This window comes from Macaca mulatta, chromosome 2, assembly GCF_049350105.2.
Source record: "Macaca mulatta isolate MMU2019108-1 chromosome 2, T2T-MMU8v2.0, whole genome shotgun sequence".
Taxonomy (NCBI): Eukaryota; Metazoa; Chordata; class Mammalia; order Primates; family Cercopithecidae; genus Macaca; species Macaca mulatta.
The window spans coordinates 193,409,860-193,435,679 of NC_133407.1; the positions used below are offsets into that span (position 1 = coordinate 193,409,860).

The following is a 25,820-nucleotide window of genomic DNA, read 5'->3' on the forward strand; positions in this document are numbered from 1 at the left end:
TTTTGCCCCTGCAATCTTCAAATATCTTTTAACTTTTCTTCTTTCGAAATATACAGTATGTTTCGTAGGGGAAAATAGTGGTTTTTTTTTTTGTTTTTTTTGTTTTTTGTTTTTTACATCTCTTTCACATTTGGGCCCATTCTCTCCAAAATAATCATACATTTCTTGATATATATATATGTGTGTTTGTGTATATATATGTATCAAGATATATATATCAAGATATATATATATCACTTCTTGATATATATATGCATACAAAATATGTGAAGATCAACCAAATATTATTGATAACATAACCACATAACATAGAAACATCTTACTTTAAGCATATTTTAGAGATTCACCATTGTAATTTGAGATATTCATGTTTTTATTTTTTCCTACAGAAGAGTCTGTCATTTCTGTTAGGATAATTAAATTACATCATTGCAAAATTCTTAATATGTCTATGCAGACAAAATGAAGTGGGCATTTGTGGCAATACTGTGCATTATATGAGGATTATTTATTAATAAGGAGAAATTTTTAAAATACTTAAATTGGTCTCATACAGATAATACTACTTGGTAAAATAATTCATATACATGATTTTTACTTAAAACACACCATGAATTTATAAGAAATTGTTACATTTTAAAAATTAAATATCAGATTGGATCGCAAAGTGTTGCCATTTTAATTATTTTTAAAAATCAATACAATTATATTAACATTGAAATATTTAATAGGCATGAGAAGGACTATTCTTATAAAGTTATAATATTTTGCCTTTAGGAAAAGCTAATGATAGAAAAGGAAAAACAAATGCAGATTCATACACCACAGAATACACTGAAGAACTTGGCTTTTGAGATTTCCCAGGGGGTGGGGAGTGCACTGTTATAATAGTTCCGTAAGAATGCTTCCTGGGATATCTGGTAAATAATTATTTCCTCTATTTATATTGAAGTATCATAGCCCATGTTAAAAGTGAGAGGTAGAAGGATTATTGTAAGTATGCATGGCAGAGAACTTACCAGCTATGTCCAATAACTATTGCATTCAGTATTAATAATCTCAATACATAAAAATGCTGATGATTTTAGAACCCATTCTTATATGTTGTCCCCTTTAACTCTCTTTATTATCTTGCTACTTTCAATCCATTGCCTTTGGAAGGGTATGAGTGCAAAGGGCTTGTTCAGGGGTAGAATAGAGAAAGGGAAAAAATGAATAGAAAAAAAAAGATATTTAAAAATTCCCATTAAGATACAGTGACTAACTATTAAAAGTACCTTATGTTCTTTCATTGACTACATTTGTACTTATAATAAAAGTACTACAATCTATGAAAACATGCACATATTTCAAACAAAACTGAAGAATTCCCAATTCAATGAGATATGAATCGAAATTTAAAACTCAGGTTATTTCTTTCTCTGCAATAACACTAAAAACTAATCCAAATAAAAATGTTACTGTGTCACATTAATAAGAAAAACTTAACTTGTCCTTGAATTAGTTGTATTTTAATGAATGCTTTAGTGTGTGAGAGGTGAAGATTAGCAACCTCTTGGATCTCGTTGAAGAATTCTTTAAAATCCCTTTGCATTAAGTATCCAGCAATAGAACTGCAGATATTGCACTGAGTATATTTCAATATTGCCAGTGTATATTTCAAAACAAATTCTATTATCTACACTAAGATTTCCTCTTTCCCAATATTCAAAATGCATATTATAATTACATGGGTTTCCAACATCCATACACAGCAAGTACAAGATACTTACATGTACGTACACTGTAGTTACCTATATTTTGCATAGTTTTTAGTGTGTACTTTGTGCCACTTAATAAAAAGCATTACTCAACAGTAATTCTCATTAGGTGTTTCATTTATTCGGCTGTGATTACTGGTTATTTTTTGTTTTGTATTGTTTTATCAGAAATTAGCATTTGCAAAGGGAAATAATATTGGGCAATTTGAGCGACTCTAAGTAATTAGCAATATCATGAGAAAGTTGCGGTAAAACATGAGGTTTTGCGTTTTCTCCACAATTAAAAAGCATAATGTAAAATTTCATATTTGTTGTCCACTAAATTATCTTGATGTCCAAAGAAAAACAAAAAGCATTTGAAATGTTCCCCTTGGTAACACTTTGCAATAAGTGGCACTAAATTACACGATAACTGCTATGTTACATGGAGGAGCCATCACTGTCAAACAGCTGCTATACATGTGCCTATATGGAATCTCAATGCTGTTACAATCATGAGTACATAATTACAAATGAGCTTGTACTTTTGATTGAGATATTTATATTTTTACAAAGAAATAAAAATAAATGAGGTGTTAGTTTCTTTGCCATATTTGGGAAAGTTAGTTTTCTTTCTCTATTTGTTATTTTAATTGTGGAGTTTCAATGAAAGATTAAGCATCTTGAATGAATATGAGATCATCCAGTTTCTAGATTAAACTCCAATATCAGGTTCCTTAAACTGCTTCTTGGATTCTCTGGTAAAAGAAAACAAGTTGAAATTTCTCTCTCTTTTCTATTTTTCTTTCTCTCTTATACACACACATATACACACACACGAACATGCACACCATCAATACTCTGCTCATGCGCTCTGTCACAAACATTTCTTTTTCCTCCTAATTTTGATAATAATCCTATCTAGAACACGCAAAAATTGAAGAAAAAAAAAAGAAAGAAAGAAAAATGCTGCTTAGACTTGATTTTGATGGAGGACAACCAATTTACACTGTAAACAGTACACTGGCAGAGAATAGCTACTTTTGGTAAAGAATAATGCTCCATATTCTACTAAGGGTGTGTGTGTGTGCACATTGCTTCCATTGAGTTCCCTACCTACTGTGCTCACTTAGAAGAGACAGAAATTGACTCTACGTGCACACAATGTGCACGTTCCAGACAATGCAATTGACATCATTCTCATTTCGAAATACTATGTCATTATTTTCTGACTTGTTGGAATAGAAATGGGCAGAATTTTTACAATTTATTTTTTGTTTGGTTGAAAATTAAATAATTTTTAAAGGTATGAAAATATAACTTCATTGCTATTATTTTCTCCAGTTCAGAACATATCTAATTTAAATCAAACTATATTTAACAGGCAAACATTTGATTAGATCCCACAAATTATAATATACCAGTGTTTATAACTAGTATAGTAATCTAGTTGTTTTAGCTAACTGGATTTATAAGAGTTCTAATGAGATTTTATATTACTCTGAAGGGTTAAAAGAGTCAAAAATCTTGAAATGCAACCAATTTTGAATTTCTAATTTTACAGTGCTATAAATAATGACTGAGTTATTTAGGCAACAATTTAGTTGTTGGAGCCAAGTAGAATATAGATGAAATGAAGAAGGATGTAAATACAGCATCGATGAAGAGTGGCAATTTCGTAAGTGCATCCTGAAATTAGGCTTTAAATAGTAATTGATGATGCAGTTTGTACAACTTACTTCTGTAATAAGAACCTTTCCATTTTGTACTAACAGGATGAATTTTGCTTTGTGGAGTCTTTCTAAAGATTATGCATTGAAAGATATGAACAGTTTATAAACCTAGTCTAGTTTCAATGTGTCTAGTAGCACCTACCTGATTCTCTCAAACTACCATAGTATATTAACATATTATTGCATTTTTCCACAGATGGTATGGAGTGAACTGTAAAAACAAGCATGCAATCACATCAATGCAGACTTATTTCCTTAAAATGTCATACTGTATATGATTTATTATGTTAACACTCAACCACATCATATTATTTATGTTCTGTATATTCTGAAAAAGTGCTGTTTGACTGACATCGTCCTTTTTCTTTTATAAGAAATCAACAAGATAAATGCTTCAACAATCAAAAAAAAACTTGAAAATTCTAACATTTTCCTTAAAAGATTTATACTTTACTGATAAATACTCTAAGATACAGCACCCTTGTCTTTCATTTGATATTAATACATGATGTTGCACTCAACCATTCTTATTCCCCAAAAATATATTCCACAATACTATTTTTAAAACCATAGGCCATCATGCGTCAGACATCACAAGTATAGCTACCATATTGTCATATTTGTTTTCTTCTTAAAGGTGCAATGCTTGTAAATTGGATTTTTTTGAAATCTAACTGGAGTTTTATTCTTTAGCATATAATAAATTTAATGAGAACTAATCTAACAATATTTTATTTTACTAGAAGAAATAATAAGACTTTAGATTGACTGTGTCATATTTAAGAATACAGCATTTCTTAATGGTTAAATACACCAAAATTTTAAAATAATCCAGAGAAAGAGACTTTCACTTTGGAGTTAAAAGCATGGCAGAAATTCTCTATCACTCACTGTTTCATCAGTTTGTACCTCACAAAATGCATAGACAGGAATTTAATATAAAGAATTAGTTCATTTATACAGAAAACATATCTTAAACACTTCTTTTTGGCAAACCAACATAGGTAAGCAGCTCTGGAACTGCAAAATGAAAATTTGTAAAGTTTTAGTAAACTAAAATTTATTTTTAGGTTATTATTCAACTGTGGTTGTAATTTAAAACCTGAGGCTGTGCACTGGTTGTTAGCTTAAAATTACCTTTCCTTATAACATTGTGCTTCCATTGTATAACAAAAAAAATTAACAAGAACTAGAAAAATTTGTTGTTGAACAGTGCTAGGACATACAGACAAAAATACTAATACATGTTATCTACTTATAATATTGGTTTAAGTAATATCTAAAGGGATATAATGGACGTTAGAAAATGCTTACTTATGACTGAATTACATACAGCCAAAAAAGTTAAATATGTATCAAATAATGTTTAATTGGATTTATTATATGCACTATATACAGATACTAAAATGTCTCAAAATTGTGCCCTATGGATACTTCAATATTGTTTAGGCAGGTGAATCTTTATGAAGCAAATAAATTATAGAATCAAATTAGAGAAATGAATGAAATCTTTGTGATTCCAAAAGCAGTAAATCATTTGGAATAATTTATTGGTAAATGAAGCTACAATATCCTAATAGTAAGATCTATATAATTATAGAAGATATCATGTCATGATTGCAATTCATACACATGGCTCCTGTATCAAATACTATATTTCAATAGCAAATCGATACAGCTTTACCAGTATAATCTCCAACATTCCAAAAACTACACTATAGTGGTTTTTTTTTAATTTTATGTTTTCTAGGACATATGTTTCCAAAACATGTTGTCTTTGAAGACAGACATGTAGAAAACAGTAATTGTAAACCTCTAACCTTCAATTAATCATAAGTACATTAGGTCCTTCTCTAATCCTGTTACTTGTGAAAGCCATCCAATGGTAAACTAATAAGGTCTATGACTTAAAGGGGAAGAAATGGGGGGAAAAAAACTCTGCACACATTTTTTAATGTATAAAAACCACTCAGTATCATGATCCAAGGAGATGATTAACATTGTTAAGGCTGTATATTCAAGCACTGTATGTTAAAAGAGCAATGGTGTGAAATTTAGGCAGTAAGAAATGTCCTGCATTATGGATGGTACAGTAATTAAAGAATGATGCTTTCAACAGCTGATTGTTGGTATGCACTGGCTACTGATAGCAGTACAGTATGGGAGTTAATAAGGGTAGCAGACGATGGTAGAAATGAATTCTGAAAGATGATAGCCAGTTTTCTCCAGCAGTCAGCCTGGTAGTAAAACTCAGAATCTTGGCCTGCATCTTAAATGAAATACTCTTTTTTCTCTTCAGCATTGACTTGGCTGCCTTCAGCATTGATAATGGCTGTATCAGCGTCTGGTGCATCTTCAGCTCCTTTAGCTTCATTTGTTAAATACGTTCCTGTATATATTGGAAGAAAAATATATTAGCTCTGTGAGACTGGTAAAATACTCAGCATTAAAGCGACATTATCTAGGAAGAAACTTTTGCCAGATTTTTGAGACGTAATATGCTACCCAATTGACTCTTCTAAAGTTGCACTGTTTCCTTTCAGTTTTCAGGTATCCTGCAGGTGAAGTTACGGCTTGATTTACTACAGGCAAGGGCCAAACTGAAATGGGTAATAAGTAATTGTGACTTCTTTAATGATGGATAAAATCAATGTGAACCTTATAGCTGTAGCAATCAGGGTCTTTTGTTAGGATCTTTTTTTTTTTTTTTTTTTTTTTTTTTTTTTTTTTTTTGAGACGGAGTCTCGCTCTGTCGCCCAGACTGGAGTGAGTGGCGTGATCTCGGCTCACTGCAAGCTCCGCCTCCAGGGTTCCCGCCATTCTCCTGTCTCAGCCTCCCGAGTAGCTGGGACTACATTTTGTTAAGATCTTAAAAATGGTCATGTTAAACTTGTCACCGTTTATTTTGGTAAACTTCTTTAAAAGTAGGTTATATTAATAAAGTGGTACCTGGCCCATTGCACAATATATATTTTCCTCACTAAATATGGCTACACAGATGTTCACAAATTGACAAACAGAAACATCAACTAAATAGTTATAGTTGGATTTCAGTTCTAGACATAAATTACAAACTTTCTTCTCTTTTTTTCTATTTTTCTGAGCCAGTGGCTTACTCTATGACATCTAGCCGTTGGCTAAACACTATTTTGTTAAGCCAATTCAACTTTAAATTTAAGTAAAATAATGAAGAATTCACTGAAATAATTTAGCATTTATCTCTATCTCCCTATTGTACACACATGTACAGAAACATATATGCACTGATGTCATATTTTATAATGAAGTTAGTCTAGAATATTTTGCCAACGTTGAATACTCTGACTGAATATAACGTACCTTTATGCCTCGCCAGGTATCGACCAAGCAGAAAGATAGAACACAGCGTGACAAATACAACTACAGCCACTATTCCTCCTATGAGAGCATGGTCAGGGCCATTCTGGCCAGCCAAAGCATTAGGATCTGGAAAAGAGAGGAAAATATTGTTCCAGTTCATGTGTTATTTAGTCATAGAATACATAACTGCATTAGAATGAATGATTTTGAAAATTAACACAATTTTTATTAAATAATACATTAATGTGTGTTACACCAATCATCCTGTGAACAAATATTATAATATACAAGGTATCTGGGTATATAATATTTGATACATCAATCACTATTGCCTTTGAGCTTACATTTTAAGGAAAAGATTGGATAAGCAAATATACATACATGATTTTGTATAGTTATAGGCCATTCCTTCCTCCTCACCTCCATCTGAAAATATGTGTGTGTATGCCTGTATATTTCTTTGGTGTGACTAACACAACTATATTGTTATTTAGTTAAAATAATGTCATGAGAAAGCCTAAGGTCAAAAATGATATTTGAGATTTATCATTATATAAATATTATTTAAAGCTATGGAAATTGACTAATTCACCCATGGGTGTCTAGATGGGGAAAAGAAGAGGTCTGAGAACTGACCACTGGGAACTTCCATATTTAAAATTCAGGAAGAGGAAGAACTTCCAGTTTTGCAGACTGAAAAGGAGAGAACAGTCAGATAGGAAGTGATATTGGAGAAAACACTGTAGTTGATCAAAGGGAGGAATGTATTTTGGCAGGAAAGCAGGGGTTGGGACTCTGTTAAATGCTGTTGATAGAAAGGGGAATATTAATACTCAGCATCAAGATTTAAATGCCGGTGGAACTTGTGATTCTACAGGAAGTGATTGGAAAGAGACAAATTAATAATATACTTTTATATTCTGCCTTCAATAGGATTTCCCAGGCAAGAGATCAGCCCAGAAAAGGATGGCCAGTTTTCAAGAAGAAATGAAAAGGCCAAAAGAATATCCAGACATTTGGGCACTCAAAAATTTGGAAAATTAGCTCTTCATAGAAATCACATAATAAGGGATAAAACTGAGTAAAGACCTGGGCAATAAAATCCACTAAGACTCAGCCCTGTGACAAAGATCAGATTGAGTGTACTTCCTGCTTTCCCAGGTTCATTGTTGCAGATAGCCTCCGGATAGCTATTTATAATTTACAGATGGATTTAAGAGAGAGTGAAAGTAAGGAAATAAATTAGGCTTGGCAAGAATGCCTTCAAAAACTAGGGCTGGATTATAGGAACATTAATCTGACAAATAGATTGTGAGTCTTCTGTATTTTTAATGTAACTCTGTGTCAAAGGATCATATGTCTAGACAGAAAGAAAAAATAGTCTGACTGTTTGAAACTTCAAACAACCTCTAGACACCTGAACTTGCTAAATGCAAAAAGTGGACTATAAAAGCTGTGTATCCTAATGGAGGACATACTCCCCAACATCTACTTCAAATAGAGTCATGGACTATGACTAACTAGGTTGAACTCAACAGAAGGTAGAATTTGGGAAAGCAAAAAAGAATGAATAGAGGAGAATCCGGGTTCTGCAGGGAACAACAACCCTTTCCAAGACAGAGGGGCCTTGTCACGCCAGCCTGGCATGTTTTTATAATTGCTACAGATCCCTGATTACCCTGTGTATACCATTCTTCCTTTAATTCCAAATGGGAGTATATATTATCAAGGAGTGCTTCTCCTCTATCATGTGTACTGTGTATGGGATGGAGAGGAGCATTAATAACTTGTCTTCTTTTCAGCAGATATGATGAAGAGAATTGTGCATATCTGAAGATCTTGAGCTTTGAGTGGGACACCTTGGTTTGATGGAACTTTCGTTTGTTTCTTTAGATGGGATGTGGTAGTGGTGTGTGTAAAGGACACGAGGTGAAAAAATATTTGGTGATCAGAATGGTATATTGGGGCCGAGATTTCTAGCTGATAAACATTTTCTTTGCTTTCAGTTATTAGAACTAGGCGTTTTCCAGTCTCTCTTACAGTTGATTAAACAAAGTGATTTGTATTCTAGACAACTAAATGAAGGCTCAGCCAATAAAAAATCCTCACACACGTAAGCCCCTCCTGGGTGACCTCAGGAGATGAAAGTTGAAGATAAGAGAGTCAAAGAAGTAAGTAAAGCTATTTGTCACTAAATCTCTGGAAAAAAAAAAAAAAGCCCAATTAACAATACACACTATGTTTTGTTTTGTTTTATATTTTGCCCAGACTGGAGTTCAGTGAGTGGCATGATCTCAGCTCACTGCAACCTCCACCTCCCAGGTACAAGTGATTCTACTGCCTCAGCTTTCCAAGTAGCTGGGATTACAGGTGCCCACTACCATAGCTAATTAGCCTCAGCTAATTTTTGTATTTGTTTTTAGTAGAGACAGGGTTTCACCATGTTGGTCAGGCTAGTCTCGAACTCCTGACCTCAAGAAATCCACCCACCTTGGCCTCCCAAAGTGCTGGGATTACAGGTGTGAGCCACTGCATCCAGCCTAATGATACACCTTTGAAATGCTTATTGTGAGGGTATGGGAGGCAGGGAAGCTTTACTTCAAAAACATTAATCATTAAAATTAAAGTTATGACAGTTAATTTTAGCTCTCTAATATCTATTTCTTGTATTTCCCTACATTTCTATCATTGCCCATGAATCTCCAAAAATGAGGAAAAAATAAACTTGTCATATTTCTGAATTCACTATTTATATTACTTGCGATATACTTTGGAATCAGTTTAAAAATCCACCTCTTGCTCAAGTTTTCATATACGGTCATAAATCATATCCATTATATTTGCTGAGTACCTTTCAGAAATGGGTACTCTTTTAGAGAACTTAGAAATCATTTTTGTTCATGTATCTCTGCACCTGTCTTTTTTGCTGAAGGTGAATTCTAAAAAGTATTTCTGGATCAATGGTATAAATATTTTGTAAAGGCTTTTGATAAATATTGTCAATGTACATTGCCGAAAAATTGTGCAAATTCACCCCCCTCTCCCATCAACAGTACCTGAGGGATTCTTTTCTCCATATTGTATTACATCAAAATACAATTTTAAAAAATTTTGCCATTCTAATGTGGAAAAGTAACATCCAGATTTAAATGTTTTGGATTAATGAAATTACAGGTTAACATAATAATGTCTAAACATTTTCTGCTATTTTAATTCATTAATTTTGAAATGCCTGTCTATGCAATTTGTCCATTTTTCTATTTAAATTTTGTTTTAACAGCTCTCTTTACATAAAGATTCACATTTTTTAGCAAGTTCTCTAGTTTTCATTTTTGGTATTTTCAGCTAGATTAGTCTTACAACTTTATGTAATCAAATCCATTAAATTATTATGTATGACACATGGCTTGAGGGTCATGGAATAAAATACTTTTGCAATAAGATTATATGCATATAAATCTATATGGTCATCTAACCCTTTTGTTATACTTTAATCCTTCTAAAATGTATTTTGGTCTATGACTTGAGGCTAAAGTGTTAAAATACAACTTTGTTTTTGTTTCTACAGCCAGCTGTCCTCCAAACAATTTCTTTCATCAATAATTTTATTTTTTAAAATAAATTGTCTATCAATTTTATATATAAAATATGTCTATATATTTTATAGGTTTCTAAAATAATTGTCTATATATTTTTATGTTTCTGCACATTCTAGTCTATATGAGTGATCTGTATGCCCAATCTTACACCAGTATTATGGTTTTAAAAATCAGTTGAAGGACTTCTAAAAGACACCCCCTATCAAGTTCAGAAAAATTTTGGAAGAATCAAAATATAACAGATTATTTATTGGGATTTATAAACTTATAAATATATTTTGTTTTGTATAGTGTATTATCCAGAATCAGCATGATTCTTTAACGATTCATACGTTCAGTGTCTTTTAGTAAGTTGTGTAGTTTTCTGATATTGGATCATATGTTTGCATTAATGTTATTTTCTGTTCTTAAAATTTTCAATCATTGAAAATATTTAAATATCAAGATAAATTAGTAATTATATTAATAATTAATATCATTAATTATCAATAATAAATTAATATTAATAAAGTTAATAATAAATTAATATTAATTATGAATGATAAATTAATAATAATAATTATAATATTAGTCATTATATATGATTATATTATAATAAAACAAATAATAATCATAATAATAATTGATAATATTGTTAAAATTAATAATATATTAATAAAATATTCAAAGCTATTATTATTATTATTGTTGTTGTTATTAAGACAGCCTTGCTCTGTAGCCCAGGCTGGGGTGCAGTGGTGCGATCTCGGCTCACTGCAACCTCCACCTCCTGGGTTCAAGTGATTCTCCTTCCTCAGCCTCCCGAGCAGCTGGGACTACAGACATGCACCACCACACCCGGCTAACTTCTGTATTTTCAGTAGAGATGGGGTTTCACCATATTGGTCAGGCTGGTCTTGAACTCCTGACCTCGTGATCTGCCTGCCTCAGTCTCCAAAAGTGCTGGGATTACAGGCGTGAGTCACCGCGCCCGGCCGTTATTATTTTTTAATTAAATTGTACACCTTCTGTATTAGTCTGTTGTCATGCTACCAATAAAGCCGTACCCGCAGACTGGGTAATTTATAAGGAAAAAGAGGTTTAAGGTACTCAGAGTTCCTGTCTCGAACATAAATAAATAAATAAATAAATAATCTTTACACATCCTTGAATTTTCTTTTCTCATTTTTAATCTTAGTATTGGGATGACTTGAACAAAGACTCTGATATTCTGGTATTTCCTGCTCATTCTTAATGCTGTAGATCAATTCAGGTACAGCTGTCTTTGCAACTGAAATATGAATTATATGACATCTGTACCTAGTGACTGGAATGGAGGTAGTGTCTTAGGATACAGGTCACTATTAGGGAAAGGTTTCATTGATTTATTTAATATTGTTTGCCTATAATCTTCATTCTTACAGTAGAATCTCAGATTATGTATGTAGGCCATTTTCCCTTTCCTGGTTTTTTTTTTTTTTTTTTTTGACATTAAAACGATTTGACCTGTGAAAATTTGTTGTAGATCAATTTAAAGTTCTCATGTTCGTTATTGTATCAGTTTGTTTCAGATACATTCAGAGATAGATGAACATAACTTTTGAAGAAATTAATTTATAACATATATTTATTTGATCCTATTCATTCCTATAATCTGTGAAGGAAATACTTCAACTTTCACCTTTCGTTTCATTGACAAAGTAAATCAACATATTTTCATAGGATTTTAAGGTTTTAAAGATAATATGGATATCAAAAAAGTTACTTTATATGTCTACAAGTGTATTTTTTTAAAAGTAATATTTTTGACTATGCTTTTTTTTTATCCCCATAACTGTTAGAACTAAGAGTCTCTCCTTAAGTTTTTATTCTTAGCAACTAAAACAAATGTTTGGGATTGAGGATAAGTATCACCTGAATGATGCAGGAAGAATATATAATTTAAAAGCTAAATTTCAACAGGAATTTCTCATATTTCCTCTCACATCTACCTCCTATTTCACAGCAATAAAAAGACAAAGTAAAACCTTCTGAAATTTCTTAACAGAGAGTTGTGTCTGTGTTATTATTCAGATAAATTCATCATGTGTCATTAAAGATCATTTTTCATTCTCAAGCGTTAGCCCATGATTTGTTGGCATTAGCCTGTTAACATTGGAGTAAATTTCAGGAGATCTGATAATACATTAGTAATCTCTTTTATCTGACAGTGCAAAAAACACAAAAGATATTGTAAACATAAAACTTTCTGAATTTAACAACTTTCATTTAGAGTTATTTGATGCTTAGTAAAGGATTCCAAAGAGAAAATTATGTCAAATTATAATACCTAAGGTCAGTAATTTTAAATCTTTACAAGAGTGAAAAATAACACTAATTTATAATTTCATTTAAAATCTTAATATGGAGAAATCCTAAATTATGTAATTCTATCTCTGAAATTATTGCTGGGTTTTTTTAATCAAGGGTCTAGTCTATCATGTTTTCTGTTCTTAAAATACAAAGTACAAACTCTAATATAAAGAATTTCTTTATAGACAAGAGTATGTAGAAAATATAAATGCAAATAGCTCTTCATTCTAGTGTTAGAATTTTTTTTTTTTTTTTGAGATGGAATCTTGCTCTGTCACCCAGGCCGAAGTGCAGTGGCGTGATCTCAGCTCACTGCAACCTCCACTTCCTGGGTTCAAGCAATTCTCCTGCCTCAGCCTCCCGAGTAGCTGAGATTACAGGCTTGCGTCACCATGCCAGGCTACTTTTGGTATTTTCAGTGGAGACAGGGTTTCACCATATTGACCAGGCTGGTCTTGAACTCCTGACCTCAGGTGGTCCACCAGCCTCAGCCTCCCAAAGTGCTAGGTGTGAGCCACTGTGTCTGGCCATGTAAATTTTTTTTTTATAAAAAGTACTTTATTAAGTTATTATATTTTATTTTCAGTTATAAATATAATGGCAGTAAATAACTAAAATTTAAATTATTTTATTCAAAATATTTTAAAATTAAGTTCCAAGGACATTTTTATACAAAGAAAGTGATTATTATTCAATTGTTATTATATATTAAAATAAATACATTTTCAAAGTCAAATTTTGATTAACAGAAAACACAGTGGAAATGTTTCAAGTGGAAGACACTGCTTGCAAAATCTGGATTTACAAATTGTTTACACCAAATCTTTAACCATTTATTGCTATCTGTGTGACATAGGTCAAGTTTTATATTTAGCCTTCTCATCTTTAGAATGTGAATACTTATTTCCCTGCATTGTCAGTGACTAAATGTATCAGTACTCTTAAATGGCTTAGAAGAATGTCTGACACAAAGGAAGCACTATCCAACTGTTAGTTTTATGAGGGAAGGAAAAAGAGAGAGTTGGAAAGTATAAGCTGCCATGTAGAGAAATACAGGTTTCCTTTTTCAGCCTTTTAAAAGACTCATTCAGGACTTTTAATTTACTCCATGTGGTAACTGTGAACCCTTCTAAGTGTCTGTTTGAAAGATTAGGGAAAATATTAATACACAAAGATTTGCATAACATGAGATTAGATGAAAAAGAATCTGGTGGCAGTCTGGTGGGTGAGGATTAAATAAGAGAATAATTTGTTGAGTATTTAATCTGTGTCAGGCTCTATGTAATACATTGCAATTTTATTCAATGTATGTAAAGTGTGTACTCAGAAAAATCAGTTATTATTAATAAAGGATTGATAAACCATGAAACAGCTTGCTTAAACTAGTTTTGAAAGAATCTTGGAAAAGCTTTAAAATTAACTATGAAAGTCAGTTTTTAGTATGGCTAAGATGACTCCTATTTTGGGAACAAGAGCTGGTTGAGGTCATTTATAGCATTTGATTTTTCCAAATAGTCTGTATTCTTTTTTCTTCTATCATGATGGAGAGTCCAATGCCCATCCATGCTAAATAATCTCCTGTTATTTATGCTTCTTCAACCTGTAAGACATACTTCTTTCCCTCTGTGCATGCAAATTCCAAACAACGGTGATCAGTCTCTCTATGTCAATTCTCCTTGAATTATTTAATCCAGGAGTTTACCCCTCCAGATTAATTCACTTGCTTAAGTTTTATCTTCCCCCAAAGATGTAAGTTTTCTTGAAGACAAACGTTGTGTCTTACACTTGTAATATAGCTGCAACAGCACTTTTACAGTTCTAAGAGCTAAGCAAATTGAGTGAATGAATACTATTAAATTCTTATGCTAAATTGCAAACAGATTTTTTTTATATGCCAATTTGCTGTGCTGAGCAATGGATCACTGCCCCTTCATAATACCAAATTATAATAAAACTGGTACTATCTAAATATTTTAGAAATGAGTGTTAAGTATAAATGACTCATCCAGGTATGTACTTAATTACTACTTTTTATAATTTGATTCTAACATCAAATTAGAATTTTTTTCCACATACTTAAGGGCCCACTTTCCCCTATTTTAAAAGAATAACTATTCAGAAAGAGGGGCGCTATGGTACAACATTAGAAACAGTTATACATAATTTGTGGAAAAAAATAAACTGTTCTTTGACAGTATATGGCATTAGCAAAGTCCTTGGAGAGAAATGCATCACTGCACTCACTCAAGGGCCATCTATTATCTCCTAATTTTATGTACAATTACTGTTTCTGACAAAAGCACTTAAGAATACTATCTAAGAGATAGAAAACACGAAAATGCACAGTTCTTCGTATCTGTGCAGTGATTTACACATGGTTTTAACTATACATAGTATGTGTAGAAACTTTATGAGTTTTAAATTAAGGCTACATCATACAACAGAATTTCAATGGTGGGTTAAAGCAAATCCAAGCAAACACAAAACTTAATCTTTCCTCTCAAAATGTATTTAGTTTAACATAATTTTATTTTCCCATGATGCTAATAGAAAACAAATGGCCCCGCATGTTTGTATCTGTGAGAGTACATAAGTTTCCTATCCACAGTGTTTTGGGCCATACTAATTATAAAAATCACCATTTTCTTTGTTTTAGTTTGATTTGTTTTTAGTGTTCCAAGGCTGTTTAGCTTAGAGATACAATCAATTTACAAAATGCTTCAGTGAGTGCAGTGTGATTGCCAGGAGTGCAGACGGAAGGTGTGGCCACTCTGCGCACTAATTTCATGCATTGGACTGCAGCTTCCCTCCTTGGAAGATTGTCCCCTTTAGTGATCAGATCTGCTCATCCTTTCTTCATTCTTTACAGACATCCTAATTATTTCACAATCAATTTTATTAATTTATATTTATACATAATCAATAATGTGCTGGGCACAAATAAAATATGTCCTTGAAAAAGATACCCTGTTCTTGAGAACAAAGATTAAATGGAAAATGTATCCGGAAATGGTATTTCTATTTTGGGAAAAAGTAGGTTCTAGCATAGTTCTCTTCCTTGCGGTGATCTTTTTTGCTGGGGAATGCCGGCTAGTATTTCCTCGACTATTTCAAGTGAGGAGATTTTGTAGCTCTGAAGAATCTGAACAACTCCAGAAAGGACCCTCAACCAGCAGAGCAGTGCGGCTGTTAGAACTAAGGGCCCTTCACAAAATGCTTCACCTCCTTTCTCACTGGCATTCATAAAGCGAGAGAACTTTCCATGAGGAGATTACCTGTGTGACAACAGGGGGAAAGTGAAAGGAAAGAATGTTTTTTAAGGCTATCTAGGTGATCAAAGGGAAAATAAAATACGTTTTTGGATTGCCCTGGATTACCATGGGGCCATTTGCTGCTGGGAAAAGTCAGCTAAGATATCCACTGGGCACATAATGCAGAGTCTAATTTGCCTTCATAAAATAGTAGCCTCTTTTTAAGCTCAGAGATCTCGAATAGTATTTCACTCTGGTTTCCACGTGACCAGTGTAGAGCTTCAGTTTCTCCGTCTATAAATGAGAAAATGTACCTGCTCTGCTTTTCTCAAAACAGTCATTGTTAAAAAAACAGTTTATAACGAATCTGCTATGGTCTGAATGTTTATGTCCCTCCAAAATTCATATGTTGAAATCTTAATCACCAGTGTGATGATATTAGGAGGTGGAGACTTTGGAAGGTGACTAGGTCATGGGAGTTCTTCCCTCATTAATGGAATTAGTGCCCTAAAATGAAAAAAATTAGCCAGGCCTGGTGGCATGTTCCTGTAATCTCAGCTACTCAGGAGGATGAGGCAGGACAATCTCTGGAACTCAGGAGGCAGAGGTTGCAGTGAGCTGAGATCGCACCACTGCACTCCAGCCTGGGCGACAGAGCAAGAATCCACCAAAAAAAAAAAAAAAAAAAAAAGACGGGGTTGCCCAGAGAGTTGCATTGCTTTGCCCTTTTCACCATGGGAGTACACAGAGAATACACTATCTATGAACCAAAAAGCAGGCCCTCATCAGACATTGAATCTGCCTGCACCTTGATCTCGGATTTCCCAGCATCCAGAACTGTGAGAAATAAATTTCCGTTGTTTATAAACTACCCAATTTGTGGTATTTTGTTATAGCAGACCAAATGGACTAAGACAGAACATATGCATATGTCATATCTAAAAGGTGTTCAATGAATATGCAAATAAAACAATGAGTTTCATAATGTTAGACGTCGTACAACAAGCCTGCATTTTGTAGTTTGGGGTTGCTTTTATCAGGAAAAATATATATACTAAAATTCATTTCACAGTGACTTTTATTTTATGTGAGCTATATAAATTGCTGTTTTTTATTCTGTTGCTTCATGTCTTTCTCTCCTGGAGCTGTTCTGCCTTCAATGTCAACAATACCAAACCCTTCACACATCACTGTTCTCTGCCTACACACATAAAATAAATAAATAAGAACAACCATTAGGAAGAAAAATAAATGACTTCAATATGACATTGCCATATATCTATTTGGGCAATGTATTCTATGAAAATCTAAAAAGATAAATTAAGGTATGTTTAAGCAGAATGGAAGTTAAATATATTGTATGCAATTATTTTTGCCTAAGAGTAAGACATAGGTTTAAACACATTTCTTCTTAAGCTGAACTAAAAAAAAAAAAAGGACACATGACTTGATTATAATTAAATTAAGCATGCTTTTCAGAGGAAACAACAAAAATAGTGTAGATTAATTTTTTTAAATACTTAGTATAATAAAGAGTAAATATTTGTCAATAAGATAGTTTATAGACTCCTCGTTATTCTAAAATTTCAGGCTGTACTAATTGATTGTGATATTTATCCATGTGCAGAAATATATCTAATGGAAAAATAAACACTTAAATGGGAAAGAAACATCACTTGTTAGAAACATATTAATTTTTTATGAGCTAATACACTAGACACACAATACCATTTCTACTAAAATATATTTTTAAACAAGTCAGTTCTAAAATGTATATGATAACACTAGTCACTAGAGTCAAATAAGTATAATATGTATTTTTTGAATTGATTATTCTGGTGATAATTATAAATTATATTAACTATGTTTATGAGTTTTAAAAACCACTATAAATGATAATTGAACCAGTTCCTCAGTTACAATAATGAATATATGTCTTTTCTATATATCATTAAAAAGAGATCATTACATACCAGTGAAGGCTTGTGCTTGCTTTAAATATTAAAATATTAAGCTTAAATAGATGTTTTCCGATTACTTTTTCATCTACCAAGTTATGTTCAAATAGAAAGTAACTCAATCACTCCCATCTTACCATTACTGGTCCTTTATACACCAGCTATGTGACCAATATGTTACTTTCTTAACTTCCCTCTACTTTAGTTTTCACATCTATTAAACAGGATCATACATTCTAGTGCATATCTGATCAGATAATATATACAAAAGTTTTAGTACTTGTCCCCAAAAATATAATAACAATAGTTAATATTTATCACAATCATTCTTATTACTTTATTAAATTTATTAAATAAGTACAAACTCATTTGAACCACAAATCGATCTTGCAACATAGTTACTATTTTCTTACCAAATTTAAATTTTTAGTAAATATTTATTGTTATGTTGTTGTCCAGGCTCCTAACTGCAAAACTGAACCTGACCCAAGCTGAATTAGACCAGCATAAGAGAGTTTTCATAAGGGAAAGTTAGTATCAAGAAGATAGACCATGATTACTGTGTGTTAAAAAGCAATTGTTTGGCTTATGGATGCCTGAGCACATGTTTTTGTGAACAACTTTCCCAAATTGTAGAGAGGATTCCTTTCCTGAGATTATTTGTTCTCTGTGCTGTGTTCTCTTTTGGAACTATTCCACAAGGACATTGGAAGAAAACAGTCAAAGACCAAGCATCACTGGGTTTCTTCGGCATCTCCCAATCCAGAACCTATTTTCCAAAATGACCAAAAGTATACATGGTGGATAAGTTCTTGGCAAGTGTACACGCAAAAAAAAAATGCATTTAGACCCAAAAGATAATGTAGAAACTATGTTTAGAGTTCAAATGTTTGACTTCAAGGAAAATCCAGTCTCTTAATGTAATTGATAGGATATAATTAAAAATGTACTAAGATATTTCAAATATTATATTACAGAAACCAACTTAGAATGTCACTTAATTTTGGATCTGTTAAATACATTAATTTACTCTGCTATAGGAAGAATTTTGGAAGAAGGTTTTATCAAATTTATTGATTTCTTATAACATGAATTCAGAAGAAAATACTGGTATAAAACTTCAGTGTAGTTAACCCTTGGAGATTTGGCTATTTATATAAGCTATTTATTTAATATCTATCAAGAGCTGCTATGACCTTATCATCAAGAATGTAGTGATCAGATAGTTATGGATCTAGACACTGATATGACAGAAATAGTTATGTGCATGTTTGTGAGTATAAAATACACTTTATTGTTCCAAAAAGAAAGAAAGTTTGTAAGAAACATACTATGCTTAAATTACAACAATGCTTTCTATTTAAGTGTACAGAAAATTTGCATACTCTATGAATTAATAGATTTTGATTTTTTAAATGTGAGAAATAAGTATGCAAAATGCAGCTAACTAAGCCTATAACAAATTCTTCAGAGGAAACTTACTTAAATATTAATGAGTGGCAAATATGCTTATAAAATAATTCTGCCCTTACAAGTTAATATGAAGTATAATTATATGTAAAAATTTGTACTACATCATTGTTAAAAAGCACTGGGCCTAAATTCTTGTTATGCATAAAATATAATTATTCATTTTAACAATTATTGCACAGAACCTTATAGGCCAAGCATACAAATGAAAAGACTTAACTGAAAGCTCTAAGATGCATTCACTACAGTTATTTCAACTGTGCTGAAGAATAATTTAAATGGCAACCTTAAAATATCTGTATTTTATATTCCACATTATATGTCATAGTAATACAAGTAAAATTTTAAAACTTTTCAAAGCAGTACCTAATACCTAAAGAATGTCCCAGAATTTTAATGATAGAACCCTATAGCTTTCCTCTACTTAAGCAATACAAATACAATTTACAGGTACAGACTAGGTCTTTCATAGATATCATTAAATACATAACCTAAAATAAATCATATTTTAATTACAGTTGAAAACTTCATGTAGTTATAAACATTCTTCCAAATTAGTGTAATTGTTTGTTTATGTTTCTGTAACAAATTGTGCTTATTTCATTCTCTTTTTTCCTCCTGCCTTCACATAAATCCCTTTTTTCCTTTTTTCTAGAATTTGTCGTTCACCAAGAGTTCAAACTGTCTTACAAAGTAACACAAGAAAATAACAAATAACAAAGTTGTTTCTTTAAAGTCACTGATATGATTTAGATCTGTTTCCCCACAAAATATCATGTCAAATTGTAGTTCTCAGTGTTGGAGGTAGGGCATGATAGGAGGTGACGGGATTGTGGGAGCAGTTTCTCATGAATGGTTTAGCACTATCCCCTTGGTGCTGTTTTAATGACAGTGAGTGAGTGAGTTCTCCTGAGATCTGATTGTTTCAAAGTGTGTAGCACCTCCCTCGACTCTCTCTTCCTCCTGCTCCTGCCACGTGAAGTTCTGGCTCTCCCCTTCAGCTTCCACCATAATTGTAAGTTACCTGGGCTTTCTCCCCTGCAGAAGCCCAGCAGATGCCAGCATCGTGATTCCTGTACAGTCTGTGGAACTGTGAGACAATTTTCTTTATAAATTACCCAGTCTCAGGTATTTGTAGCAATGCTAGCCTGTGGGTGCACAGAGTGCAAGATTTGAAGCTTGGGAGCTTTCACCTAGATTCTAGAGGATGTATGGAAAAGCCTGGATGTCCAGGCGGACGCCTGCTTCAGGGGCCGACTCATAATGAAGAACCTCTACTAGGGCAGTGCAAAGCGGGAAATGACAGAGTCCCCACTGGGGCACTGCCTAGTGGAGCTCAGGGAATAGAGTCGTTGTCCTGCAGACCCCAGAATGATAGATCCACTGTCAGTTTGTACGGGGTGCCTGGAAAAGCTTCAGGCACTCAACGCCAGCCCATAAGAGCAGCCACAGGGACTGAACTTTCCAAAGTCACTGGAATGGAGCTGCTCAAGGCCTTAGCAGCCCACCCCTCAAACCATGTCTGCCCTGAGTGTGAGGCATGGAGTCAAAGGAGATTATTTTGAAGCTTTAAGACTTAATGACTGCCCTGCTTGGTTTCCAGATTGCCTGGGGCCTGTAGTCCCTTTCTGTTGGCTGATTTCTCCCTTTTGGAATGGGAGTATTTACCCAACACCTGCACCCCTATTGTATCTTGGGAGTAACAGACTTGTGTTTGATTTTATAGGCTCATAGGCGGAAGAGACTTGCCTGGTCCCAGATGAGACTTTGAACTTTGGAGTTAGTGGTGGAATAAGTTATAAGTTTGGGGGACTTCTGGAAAAGCATGATTGTGTTTTGCAATGTGAGAGGGACATGAGATTTGAAGGGTCAGGCACAGAATTATGTGCTTTGGATCTGTGTCCCCACCACATTTCATGTTGGATTGTAACCCCCAGAATTAAAGATGGGGCATGATGGGAGATGATTAGATCATGGGAGCAGTTTCTCATGAATGATTTAGCACCATCCCTTTGGTGCTGTTCTTGTGATAGTGAGTTCTCATGAGATCTGGTGTTTAAAAGTGTGTAGCACCTACCCTCACCTTCCTCCTTCCCCCTTTGCCTTCTGCTACGATTGTAAGTTTTCTGATGCCTGCCCCCAACCCCAGAAGCTGAGCGGATGCCAGCATCACATTTCTTGTACAGTCCACAGAACTGTGAGCGAACTAAGCCTCTTTTCATTATAAATTACCCAGTCTTAGGTATTTCTGTATAGCAAAGTGAGAATGGACTAATCCAGTCACATTGTAAGGCAACGGCTCAGTTAGAATCAGAAGCGTTACTATCTGGTTCTCTGTTTTGTTCACTGAATCATGACTGTTTTTAACTTTGCATATGGAAGAAATTTTAATTACTATATTACGTGAAAGGTTTTTGTTGTTATAAATACAAAATAGGAAAAAATAAGGGTACAACAATTCTTTACTAAAGAAGAATTTCATAATTTACCTTTTTTTTTTTTTTTTTGGAAAAGACTTGCCATAAAGATGAGACATTGATTATGAATCCTAGTTTTAAATGTCTTTTATAGTTAGAGGCCTTGTTTTATTTTCTGTAAAATGTTGCCCTTGTTGACCACCTATCTTATACAATTTCTTGTGAAAATGAGATGTGCTCTTACGTAGAACATTCTTAATGGGGCATCCAGCAGAGTAGATGTTCAATATGTACTTTCCTTGCTTGTACAATGTAAACTCATTTGAGATAACAGTGCTATGTCAATGGAAACAGAGAAGTAACCAAGCTTAAGAACATTGTTAATGGAAATATGGGAGATAACCACAGGATAGCTGTAGTATATATCATATTGGCTTAGTGTAATAAATAAATTATTGATAGGATTATTTTATGCTTTTTAATCAGCATTTAAATTTTAAAAGGATTTAATTTAATAGCCTTTTAATTTAATTTAGCAAAATAAAATTATGTGCAAGTTTATTAGGACAACAGTGATAGCCATTAATATCATTTTGATCAAGCAATAAAATTGTTGAAGTCATTTCAGAGTATGTATATGATTCAACTGAATATTTCTCACTAGTTATACATTCTATGTTAATAGCAATCTATTATTATTCTTTGGTAATAAACTTAATTCATATTTTTCTCTTATAAAACATCAACAATATATCAGAAAATGCTATATTTTCTGTGAGCACTTTCAAGAGGCTGTATACACACACACACACACACCCCCATATATACACGTACAAATCTTTAAACAAATACATACATATTCCTTTTTCTAACTTTGAAAATAAAATAACATAATCATAATGCACATTTTTGAATGTTAGAAAAACTTTAACATTTAGTCGATGTCTTCCATTACAGCCGTCCTCCAGAGATAAATAAGCTCTATCGACCTTAATAGTTGTATGACTTTAATGTTTTTTATACATATTAATACTGGTCATCGTTGATACATGCGTTAGCATTATGTAAAAACATCATAGTTGAAGAGTTAGAATACAGTTTTGCTAACTTGCATTTTCCTAAATGTAACATTTTGAAAAGTGATCTTTGTGATATCTCCCTTTTCCTATCACTAATCCAAAGAAACTCCATGTATATTAACTTCTGCTAAGCTTAATTGTAGAATTTGTCTAAGATCCCAGGTTTGGGACTAGAAATGTGAGAGTGTTTCACTTCAATGTGCCTTTGTTGGTGTTTTGGTTAATTTTACTTTGTGAGATATTGGCCATAAAATTTATATTCTACTTTACTCACATATAACTCACAGGAGGGAGCCATTCTGGAGTAGCATGAATGAAAAATAGTATAAACAATATTTTGGACAGAGCGAGAGCCTCTTATTCCTCTTACACAGGTTAACTAAGCTTTTACTTTACCTCACTTTCTTGAGATAAAAAGTGACTTGTAGCTCTACTCTAATCTAGGCAGTGATAGATGTAAATTCTACCCAGAGGGTCATGACTACATCAGTTTGCAACTGACAAACTCATTTCCTGACTTCTCCGGAGACATTAATAAGGCCTTGAATCAAAGGTCCAGTGTAATTACCATGTGTATTTCAGATTAAATAAATATGATAAAAGCTTCCATCTGTCTCTTGATCAAACATGTGGGGAGATGTTGATTTCCAGTGGCATATTGCAATATGTCTATTGTAACTGTCCCCGATGCCTTCCTGTAAATTACTTCCATTTGGGATTACTTGACTTAAACAGGCAGAAATATTACTCACTTCTTAAGTGCTGCCCAGTGGGAGTTTGTGAGAAGTAGTCTAATCTTATACTTGTTAAGAAAGACATTAAGAAATAATAGAGCTATATTTATTTTACTAAACGACAATCGTGCTCAAACTATTTGAAGAAGCGAACTTAATTTCATAGCAGCCTAGAACTTGCTCTTGATGATCGAAGATTACATCTAAAGGGATTGCAAATTACAATACTAGATAAATGTTTGCTTGTATTTTAGAATACTCAAATTTCAATAAATGAATGGATTCTGGACATTTAATTCAGCAAATATCAACAGCATTCCAAGAACATTGAGAACTAAACAAATTTTTTGTCAAAAATTTAACAGATGTCATGTCAGTTACTGTATGTATGTATGTATGTGCATTCAGTAAGAATGCACAGCCCAGTTCTATTGTTCATGCTGATAATGTCCCCAGGGATAGTTTAGGACTCAGGATTTCTCATCTTGGTCCTACTGACATTTCTTGAGCTTAGTGATTTTTTACTGTGTGGTGCTGCCCTGTTCCTTATAGGATGTTTAACAACATCCTTGGCCTCTACCCACTAGACACCAGTACTCCAGCCCTCAAGTGATTACAATAAATATTGTCCCCAGACATTGTCAGATGTCTCTTGGGGGCCAAATCTCTGACTATCCAGAAGCAATCATCTAGGCAAATATGCTTAAAAGGGGCAGAGTCTATGGAGAATGAGAAGAATAATATGGTAGATTATCAACTTTTAAGATCCAAATCACTTAATGTGTGTAAAATGACATATATAGATACTACATGTTTTTAAAATGAACGATTACAATTAAACTACTACTAAAATTTAGAAAAAAATGTTTACAAAAGGCACATGTAAACAAAATATTCAAACTGGAAGCATGAAAGAAGCTAAATGAAAAAATAAAAACATCATTTAGTTTAACTAGGTATATAAAATACAGCATGTTATGGTGTCAAACTGGCTTCTTACTAATTTTAATTTAGTAGTCCTTAAATTTTTATTGAACTGCTCTGAATTTTTATTGAACAGCTCAATTTTGTTCAATCTCAGTTCAGTATTGAACTGACCTATATTCTTTGCATCAAACTGGACTTTGGGGAAGAAAATGAGACTAGAAAGAATGTCATAATGATTAAAAATGAGACAAGACTAAGATTTTCTGTTAGAATCTGACATTGTCACTTTCAAGTTGTGACACAGGACAAAAAAGAGCCTGCTGTCCCTGAGACTTCTTAAATGTAAAATGAGGATGAGAATAGCATTTATCATACAGGGTTACTGTGAGGATTTAATAGACTGGCCTATATAAAGGGCTTAACACAGTGACCAGCACATTGGAAGAACTGTGTTTGTATTAGTGTTGTTATTGTTTTAATTATTATTATTATTATTAGGGAGAAAATGCAAAATAAATGTCTTGAGCTAGACAACAAATAACTTGGAGAAAAGAATTTCACTTAGACATAACAAAAAAGAAAGTCTAAGAAAATATTTATTTTCTCATAGATGGGTGGAAACAGCTAAAAACAAGTTCTGCTGAAACAATGGGAGAAGGGCAGTTTAAATGAACATCCGCTCATGTGGTTCAATTTCACAGCACATGGTAACATATCTCAGGGCAGTCGAGAATTAGATCCTGAGTGCATTTATCAACTCTTTTCAATAACTGAGTCCCTGGGAAGTGGAACAGAACCAATGTAATGGCTACCTTTATCAAAGAGGAATAAAAGGGATGATCCTAGAGATTATAGGCCCATCTAATTACCTTCAAGTTCCAGGAAGACTGATAGAACAAATCAGCCAATCAATTTAAATCACCAAGAAAAGCACAGAAGCTCATTAGCTATTTTGCCCCCTCCCAATAATGACAGTTCCTATGGTAATAGGTACATTTGCTATACCCATATATTTGCTTACATTACCTTAATGCAATGATAGAAAGACTCCAACAGGGGTTAAAAGAGTGCAGACATATAAAGAGGAGAGCAAAGAACAATTTTCACATTGCTGTTCTACCTTCCAGATTTTCCTTCTAAATGTTTATTCTAAGACTGATTTTCAAACAGCTGTCACTAGAGGCAGAAAGGCATGATGGAATCTTGTATAGCTGCAGATTGAATCTCACCTATGCAACCTACT

General features: G+C 33.1%; 1 protein-coding gene across 4 annotated transcripts in view; it reads right to left on the reverse strand.

Annotated features, from left to right (window-relative positions):
- Window positions 1-3,722: 3,722 nt before the first annotated feature.
- CADM2 (cell adhesion molecule 2) overlaps window positions 3,723-25,820 on the reverse strand; it is a 1,080,890-nt gene continuing 1,058,792 nt past the window's right edge. For all 4 annotated transcript variants that reach the window (XM_077994318.1, XM_028844723.2, XM_077994317.1 and 1 more), the window contains 2 exons: window positions 6,812-6,937; window positions 3,723-5,861 (listed from right to left, as the gene is read on the reverse strand). In XM_077994318.1, the coding sequence (XP_077850444.1) occupies window positions 5,743-5,861; window positions 6,812-6,937 (245 nt within the window). In that variant the 3' untranslated portion in view covers window positions 3,723-5,742. The remainder of the gene's footprint in view (window positions 5,862-6,811; window positions 6,938-25,820) is intronic.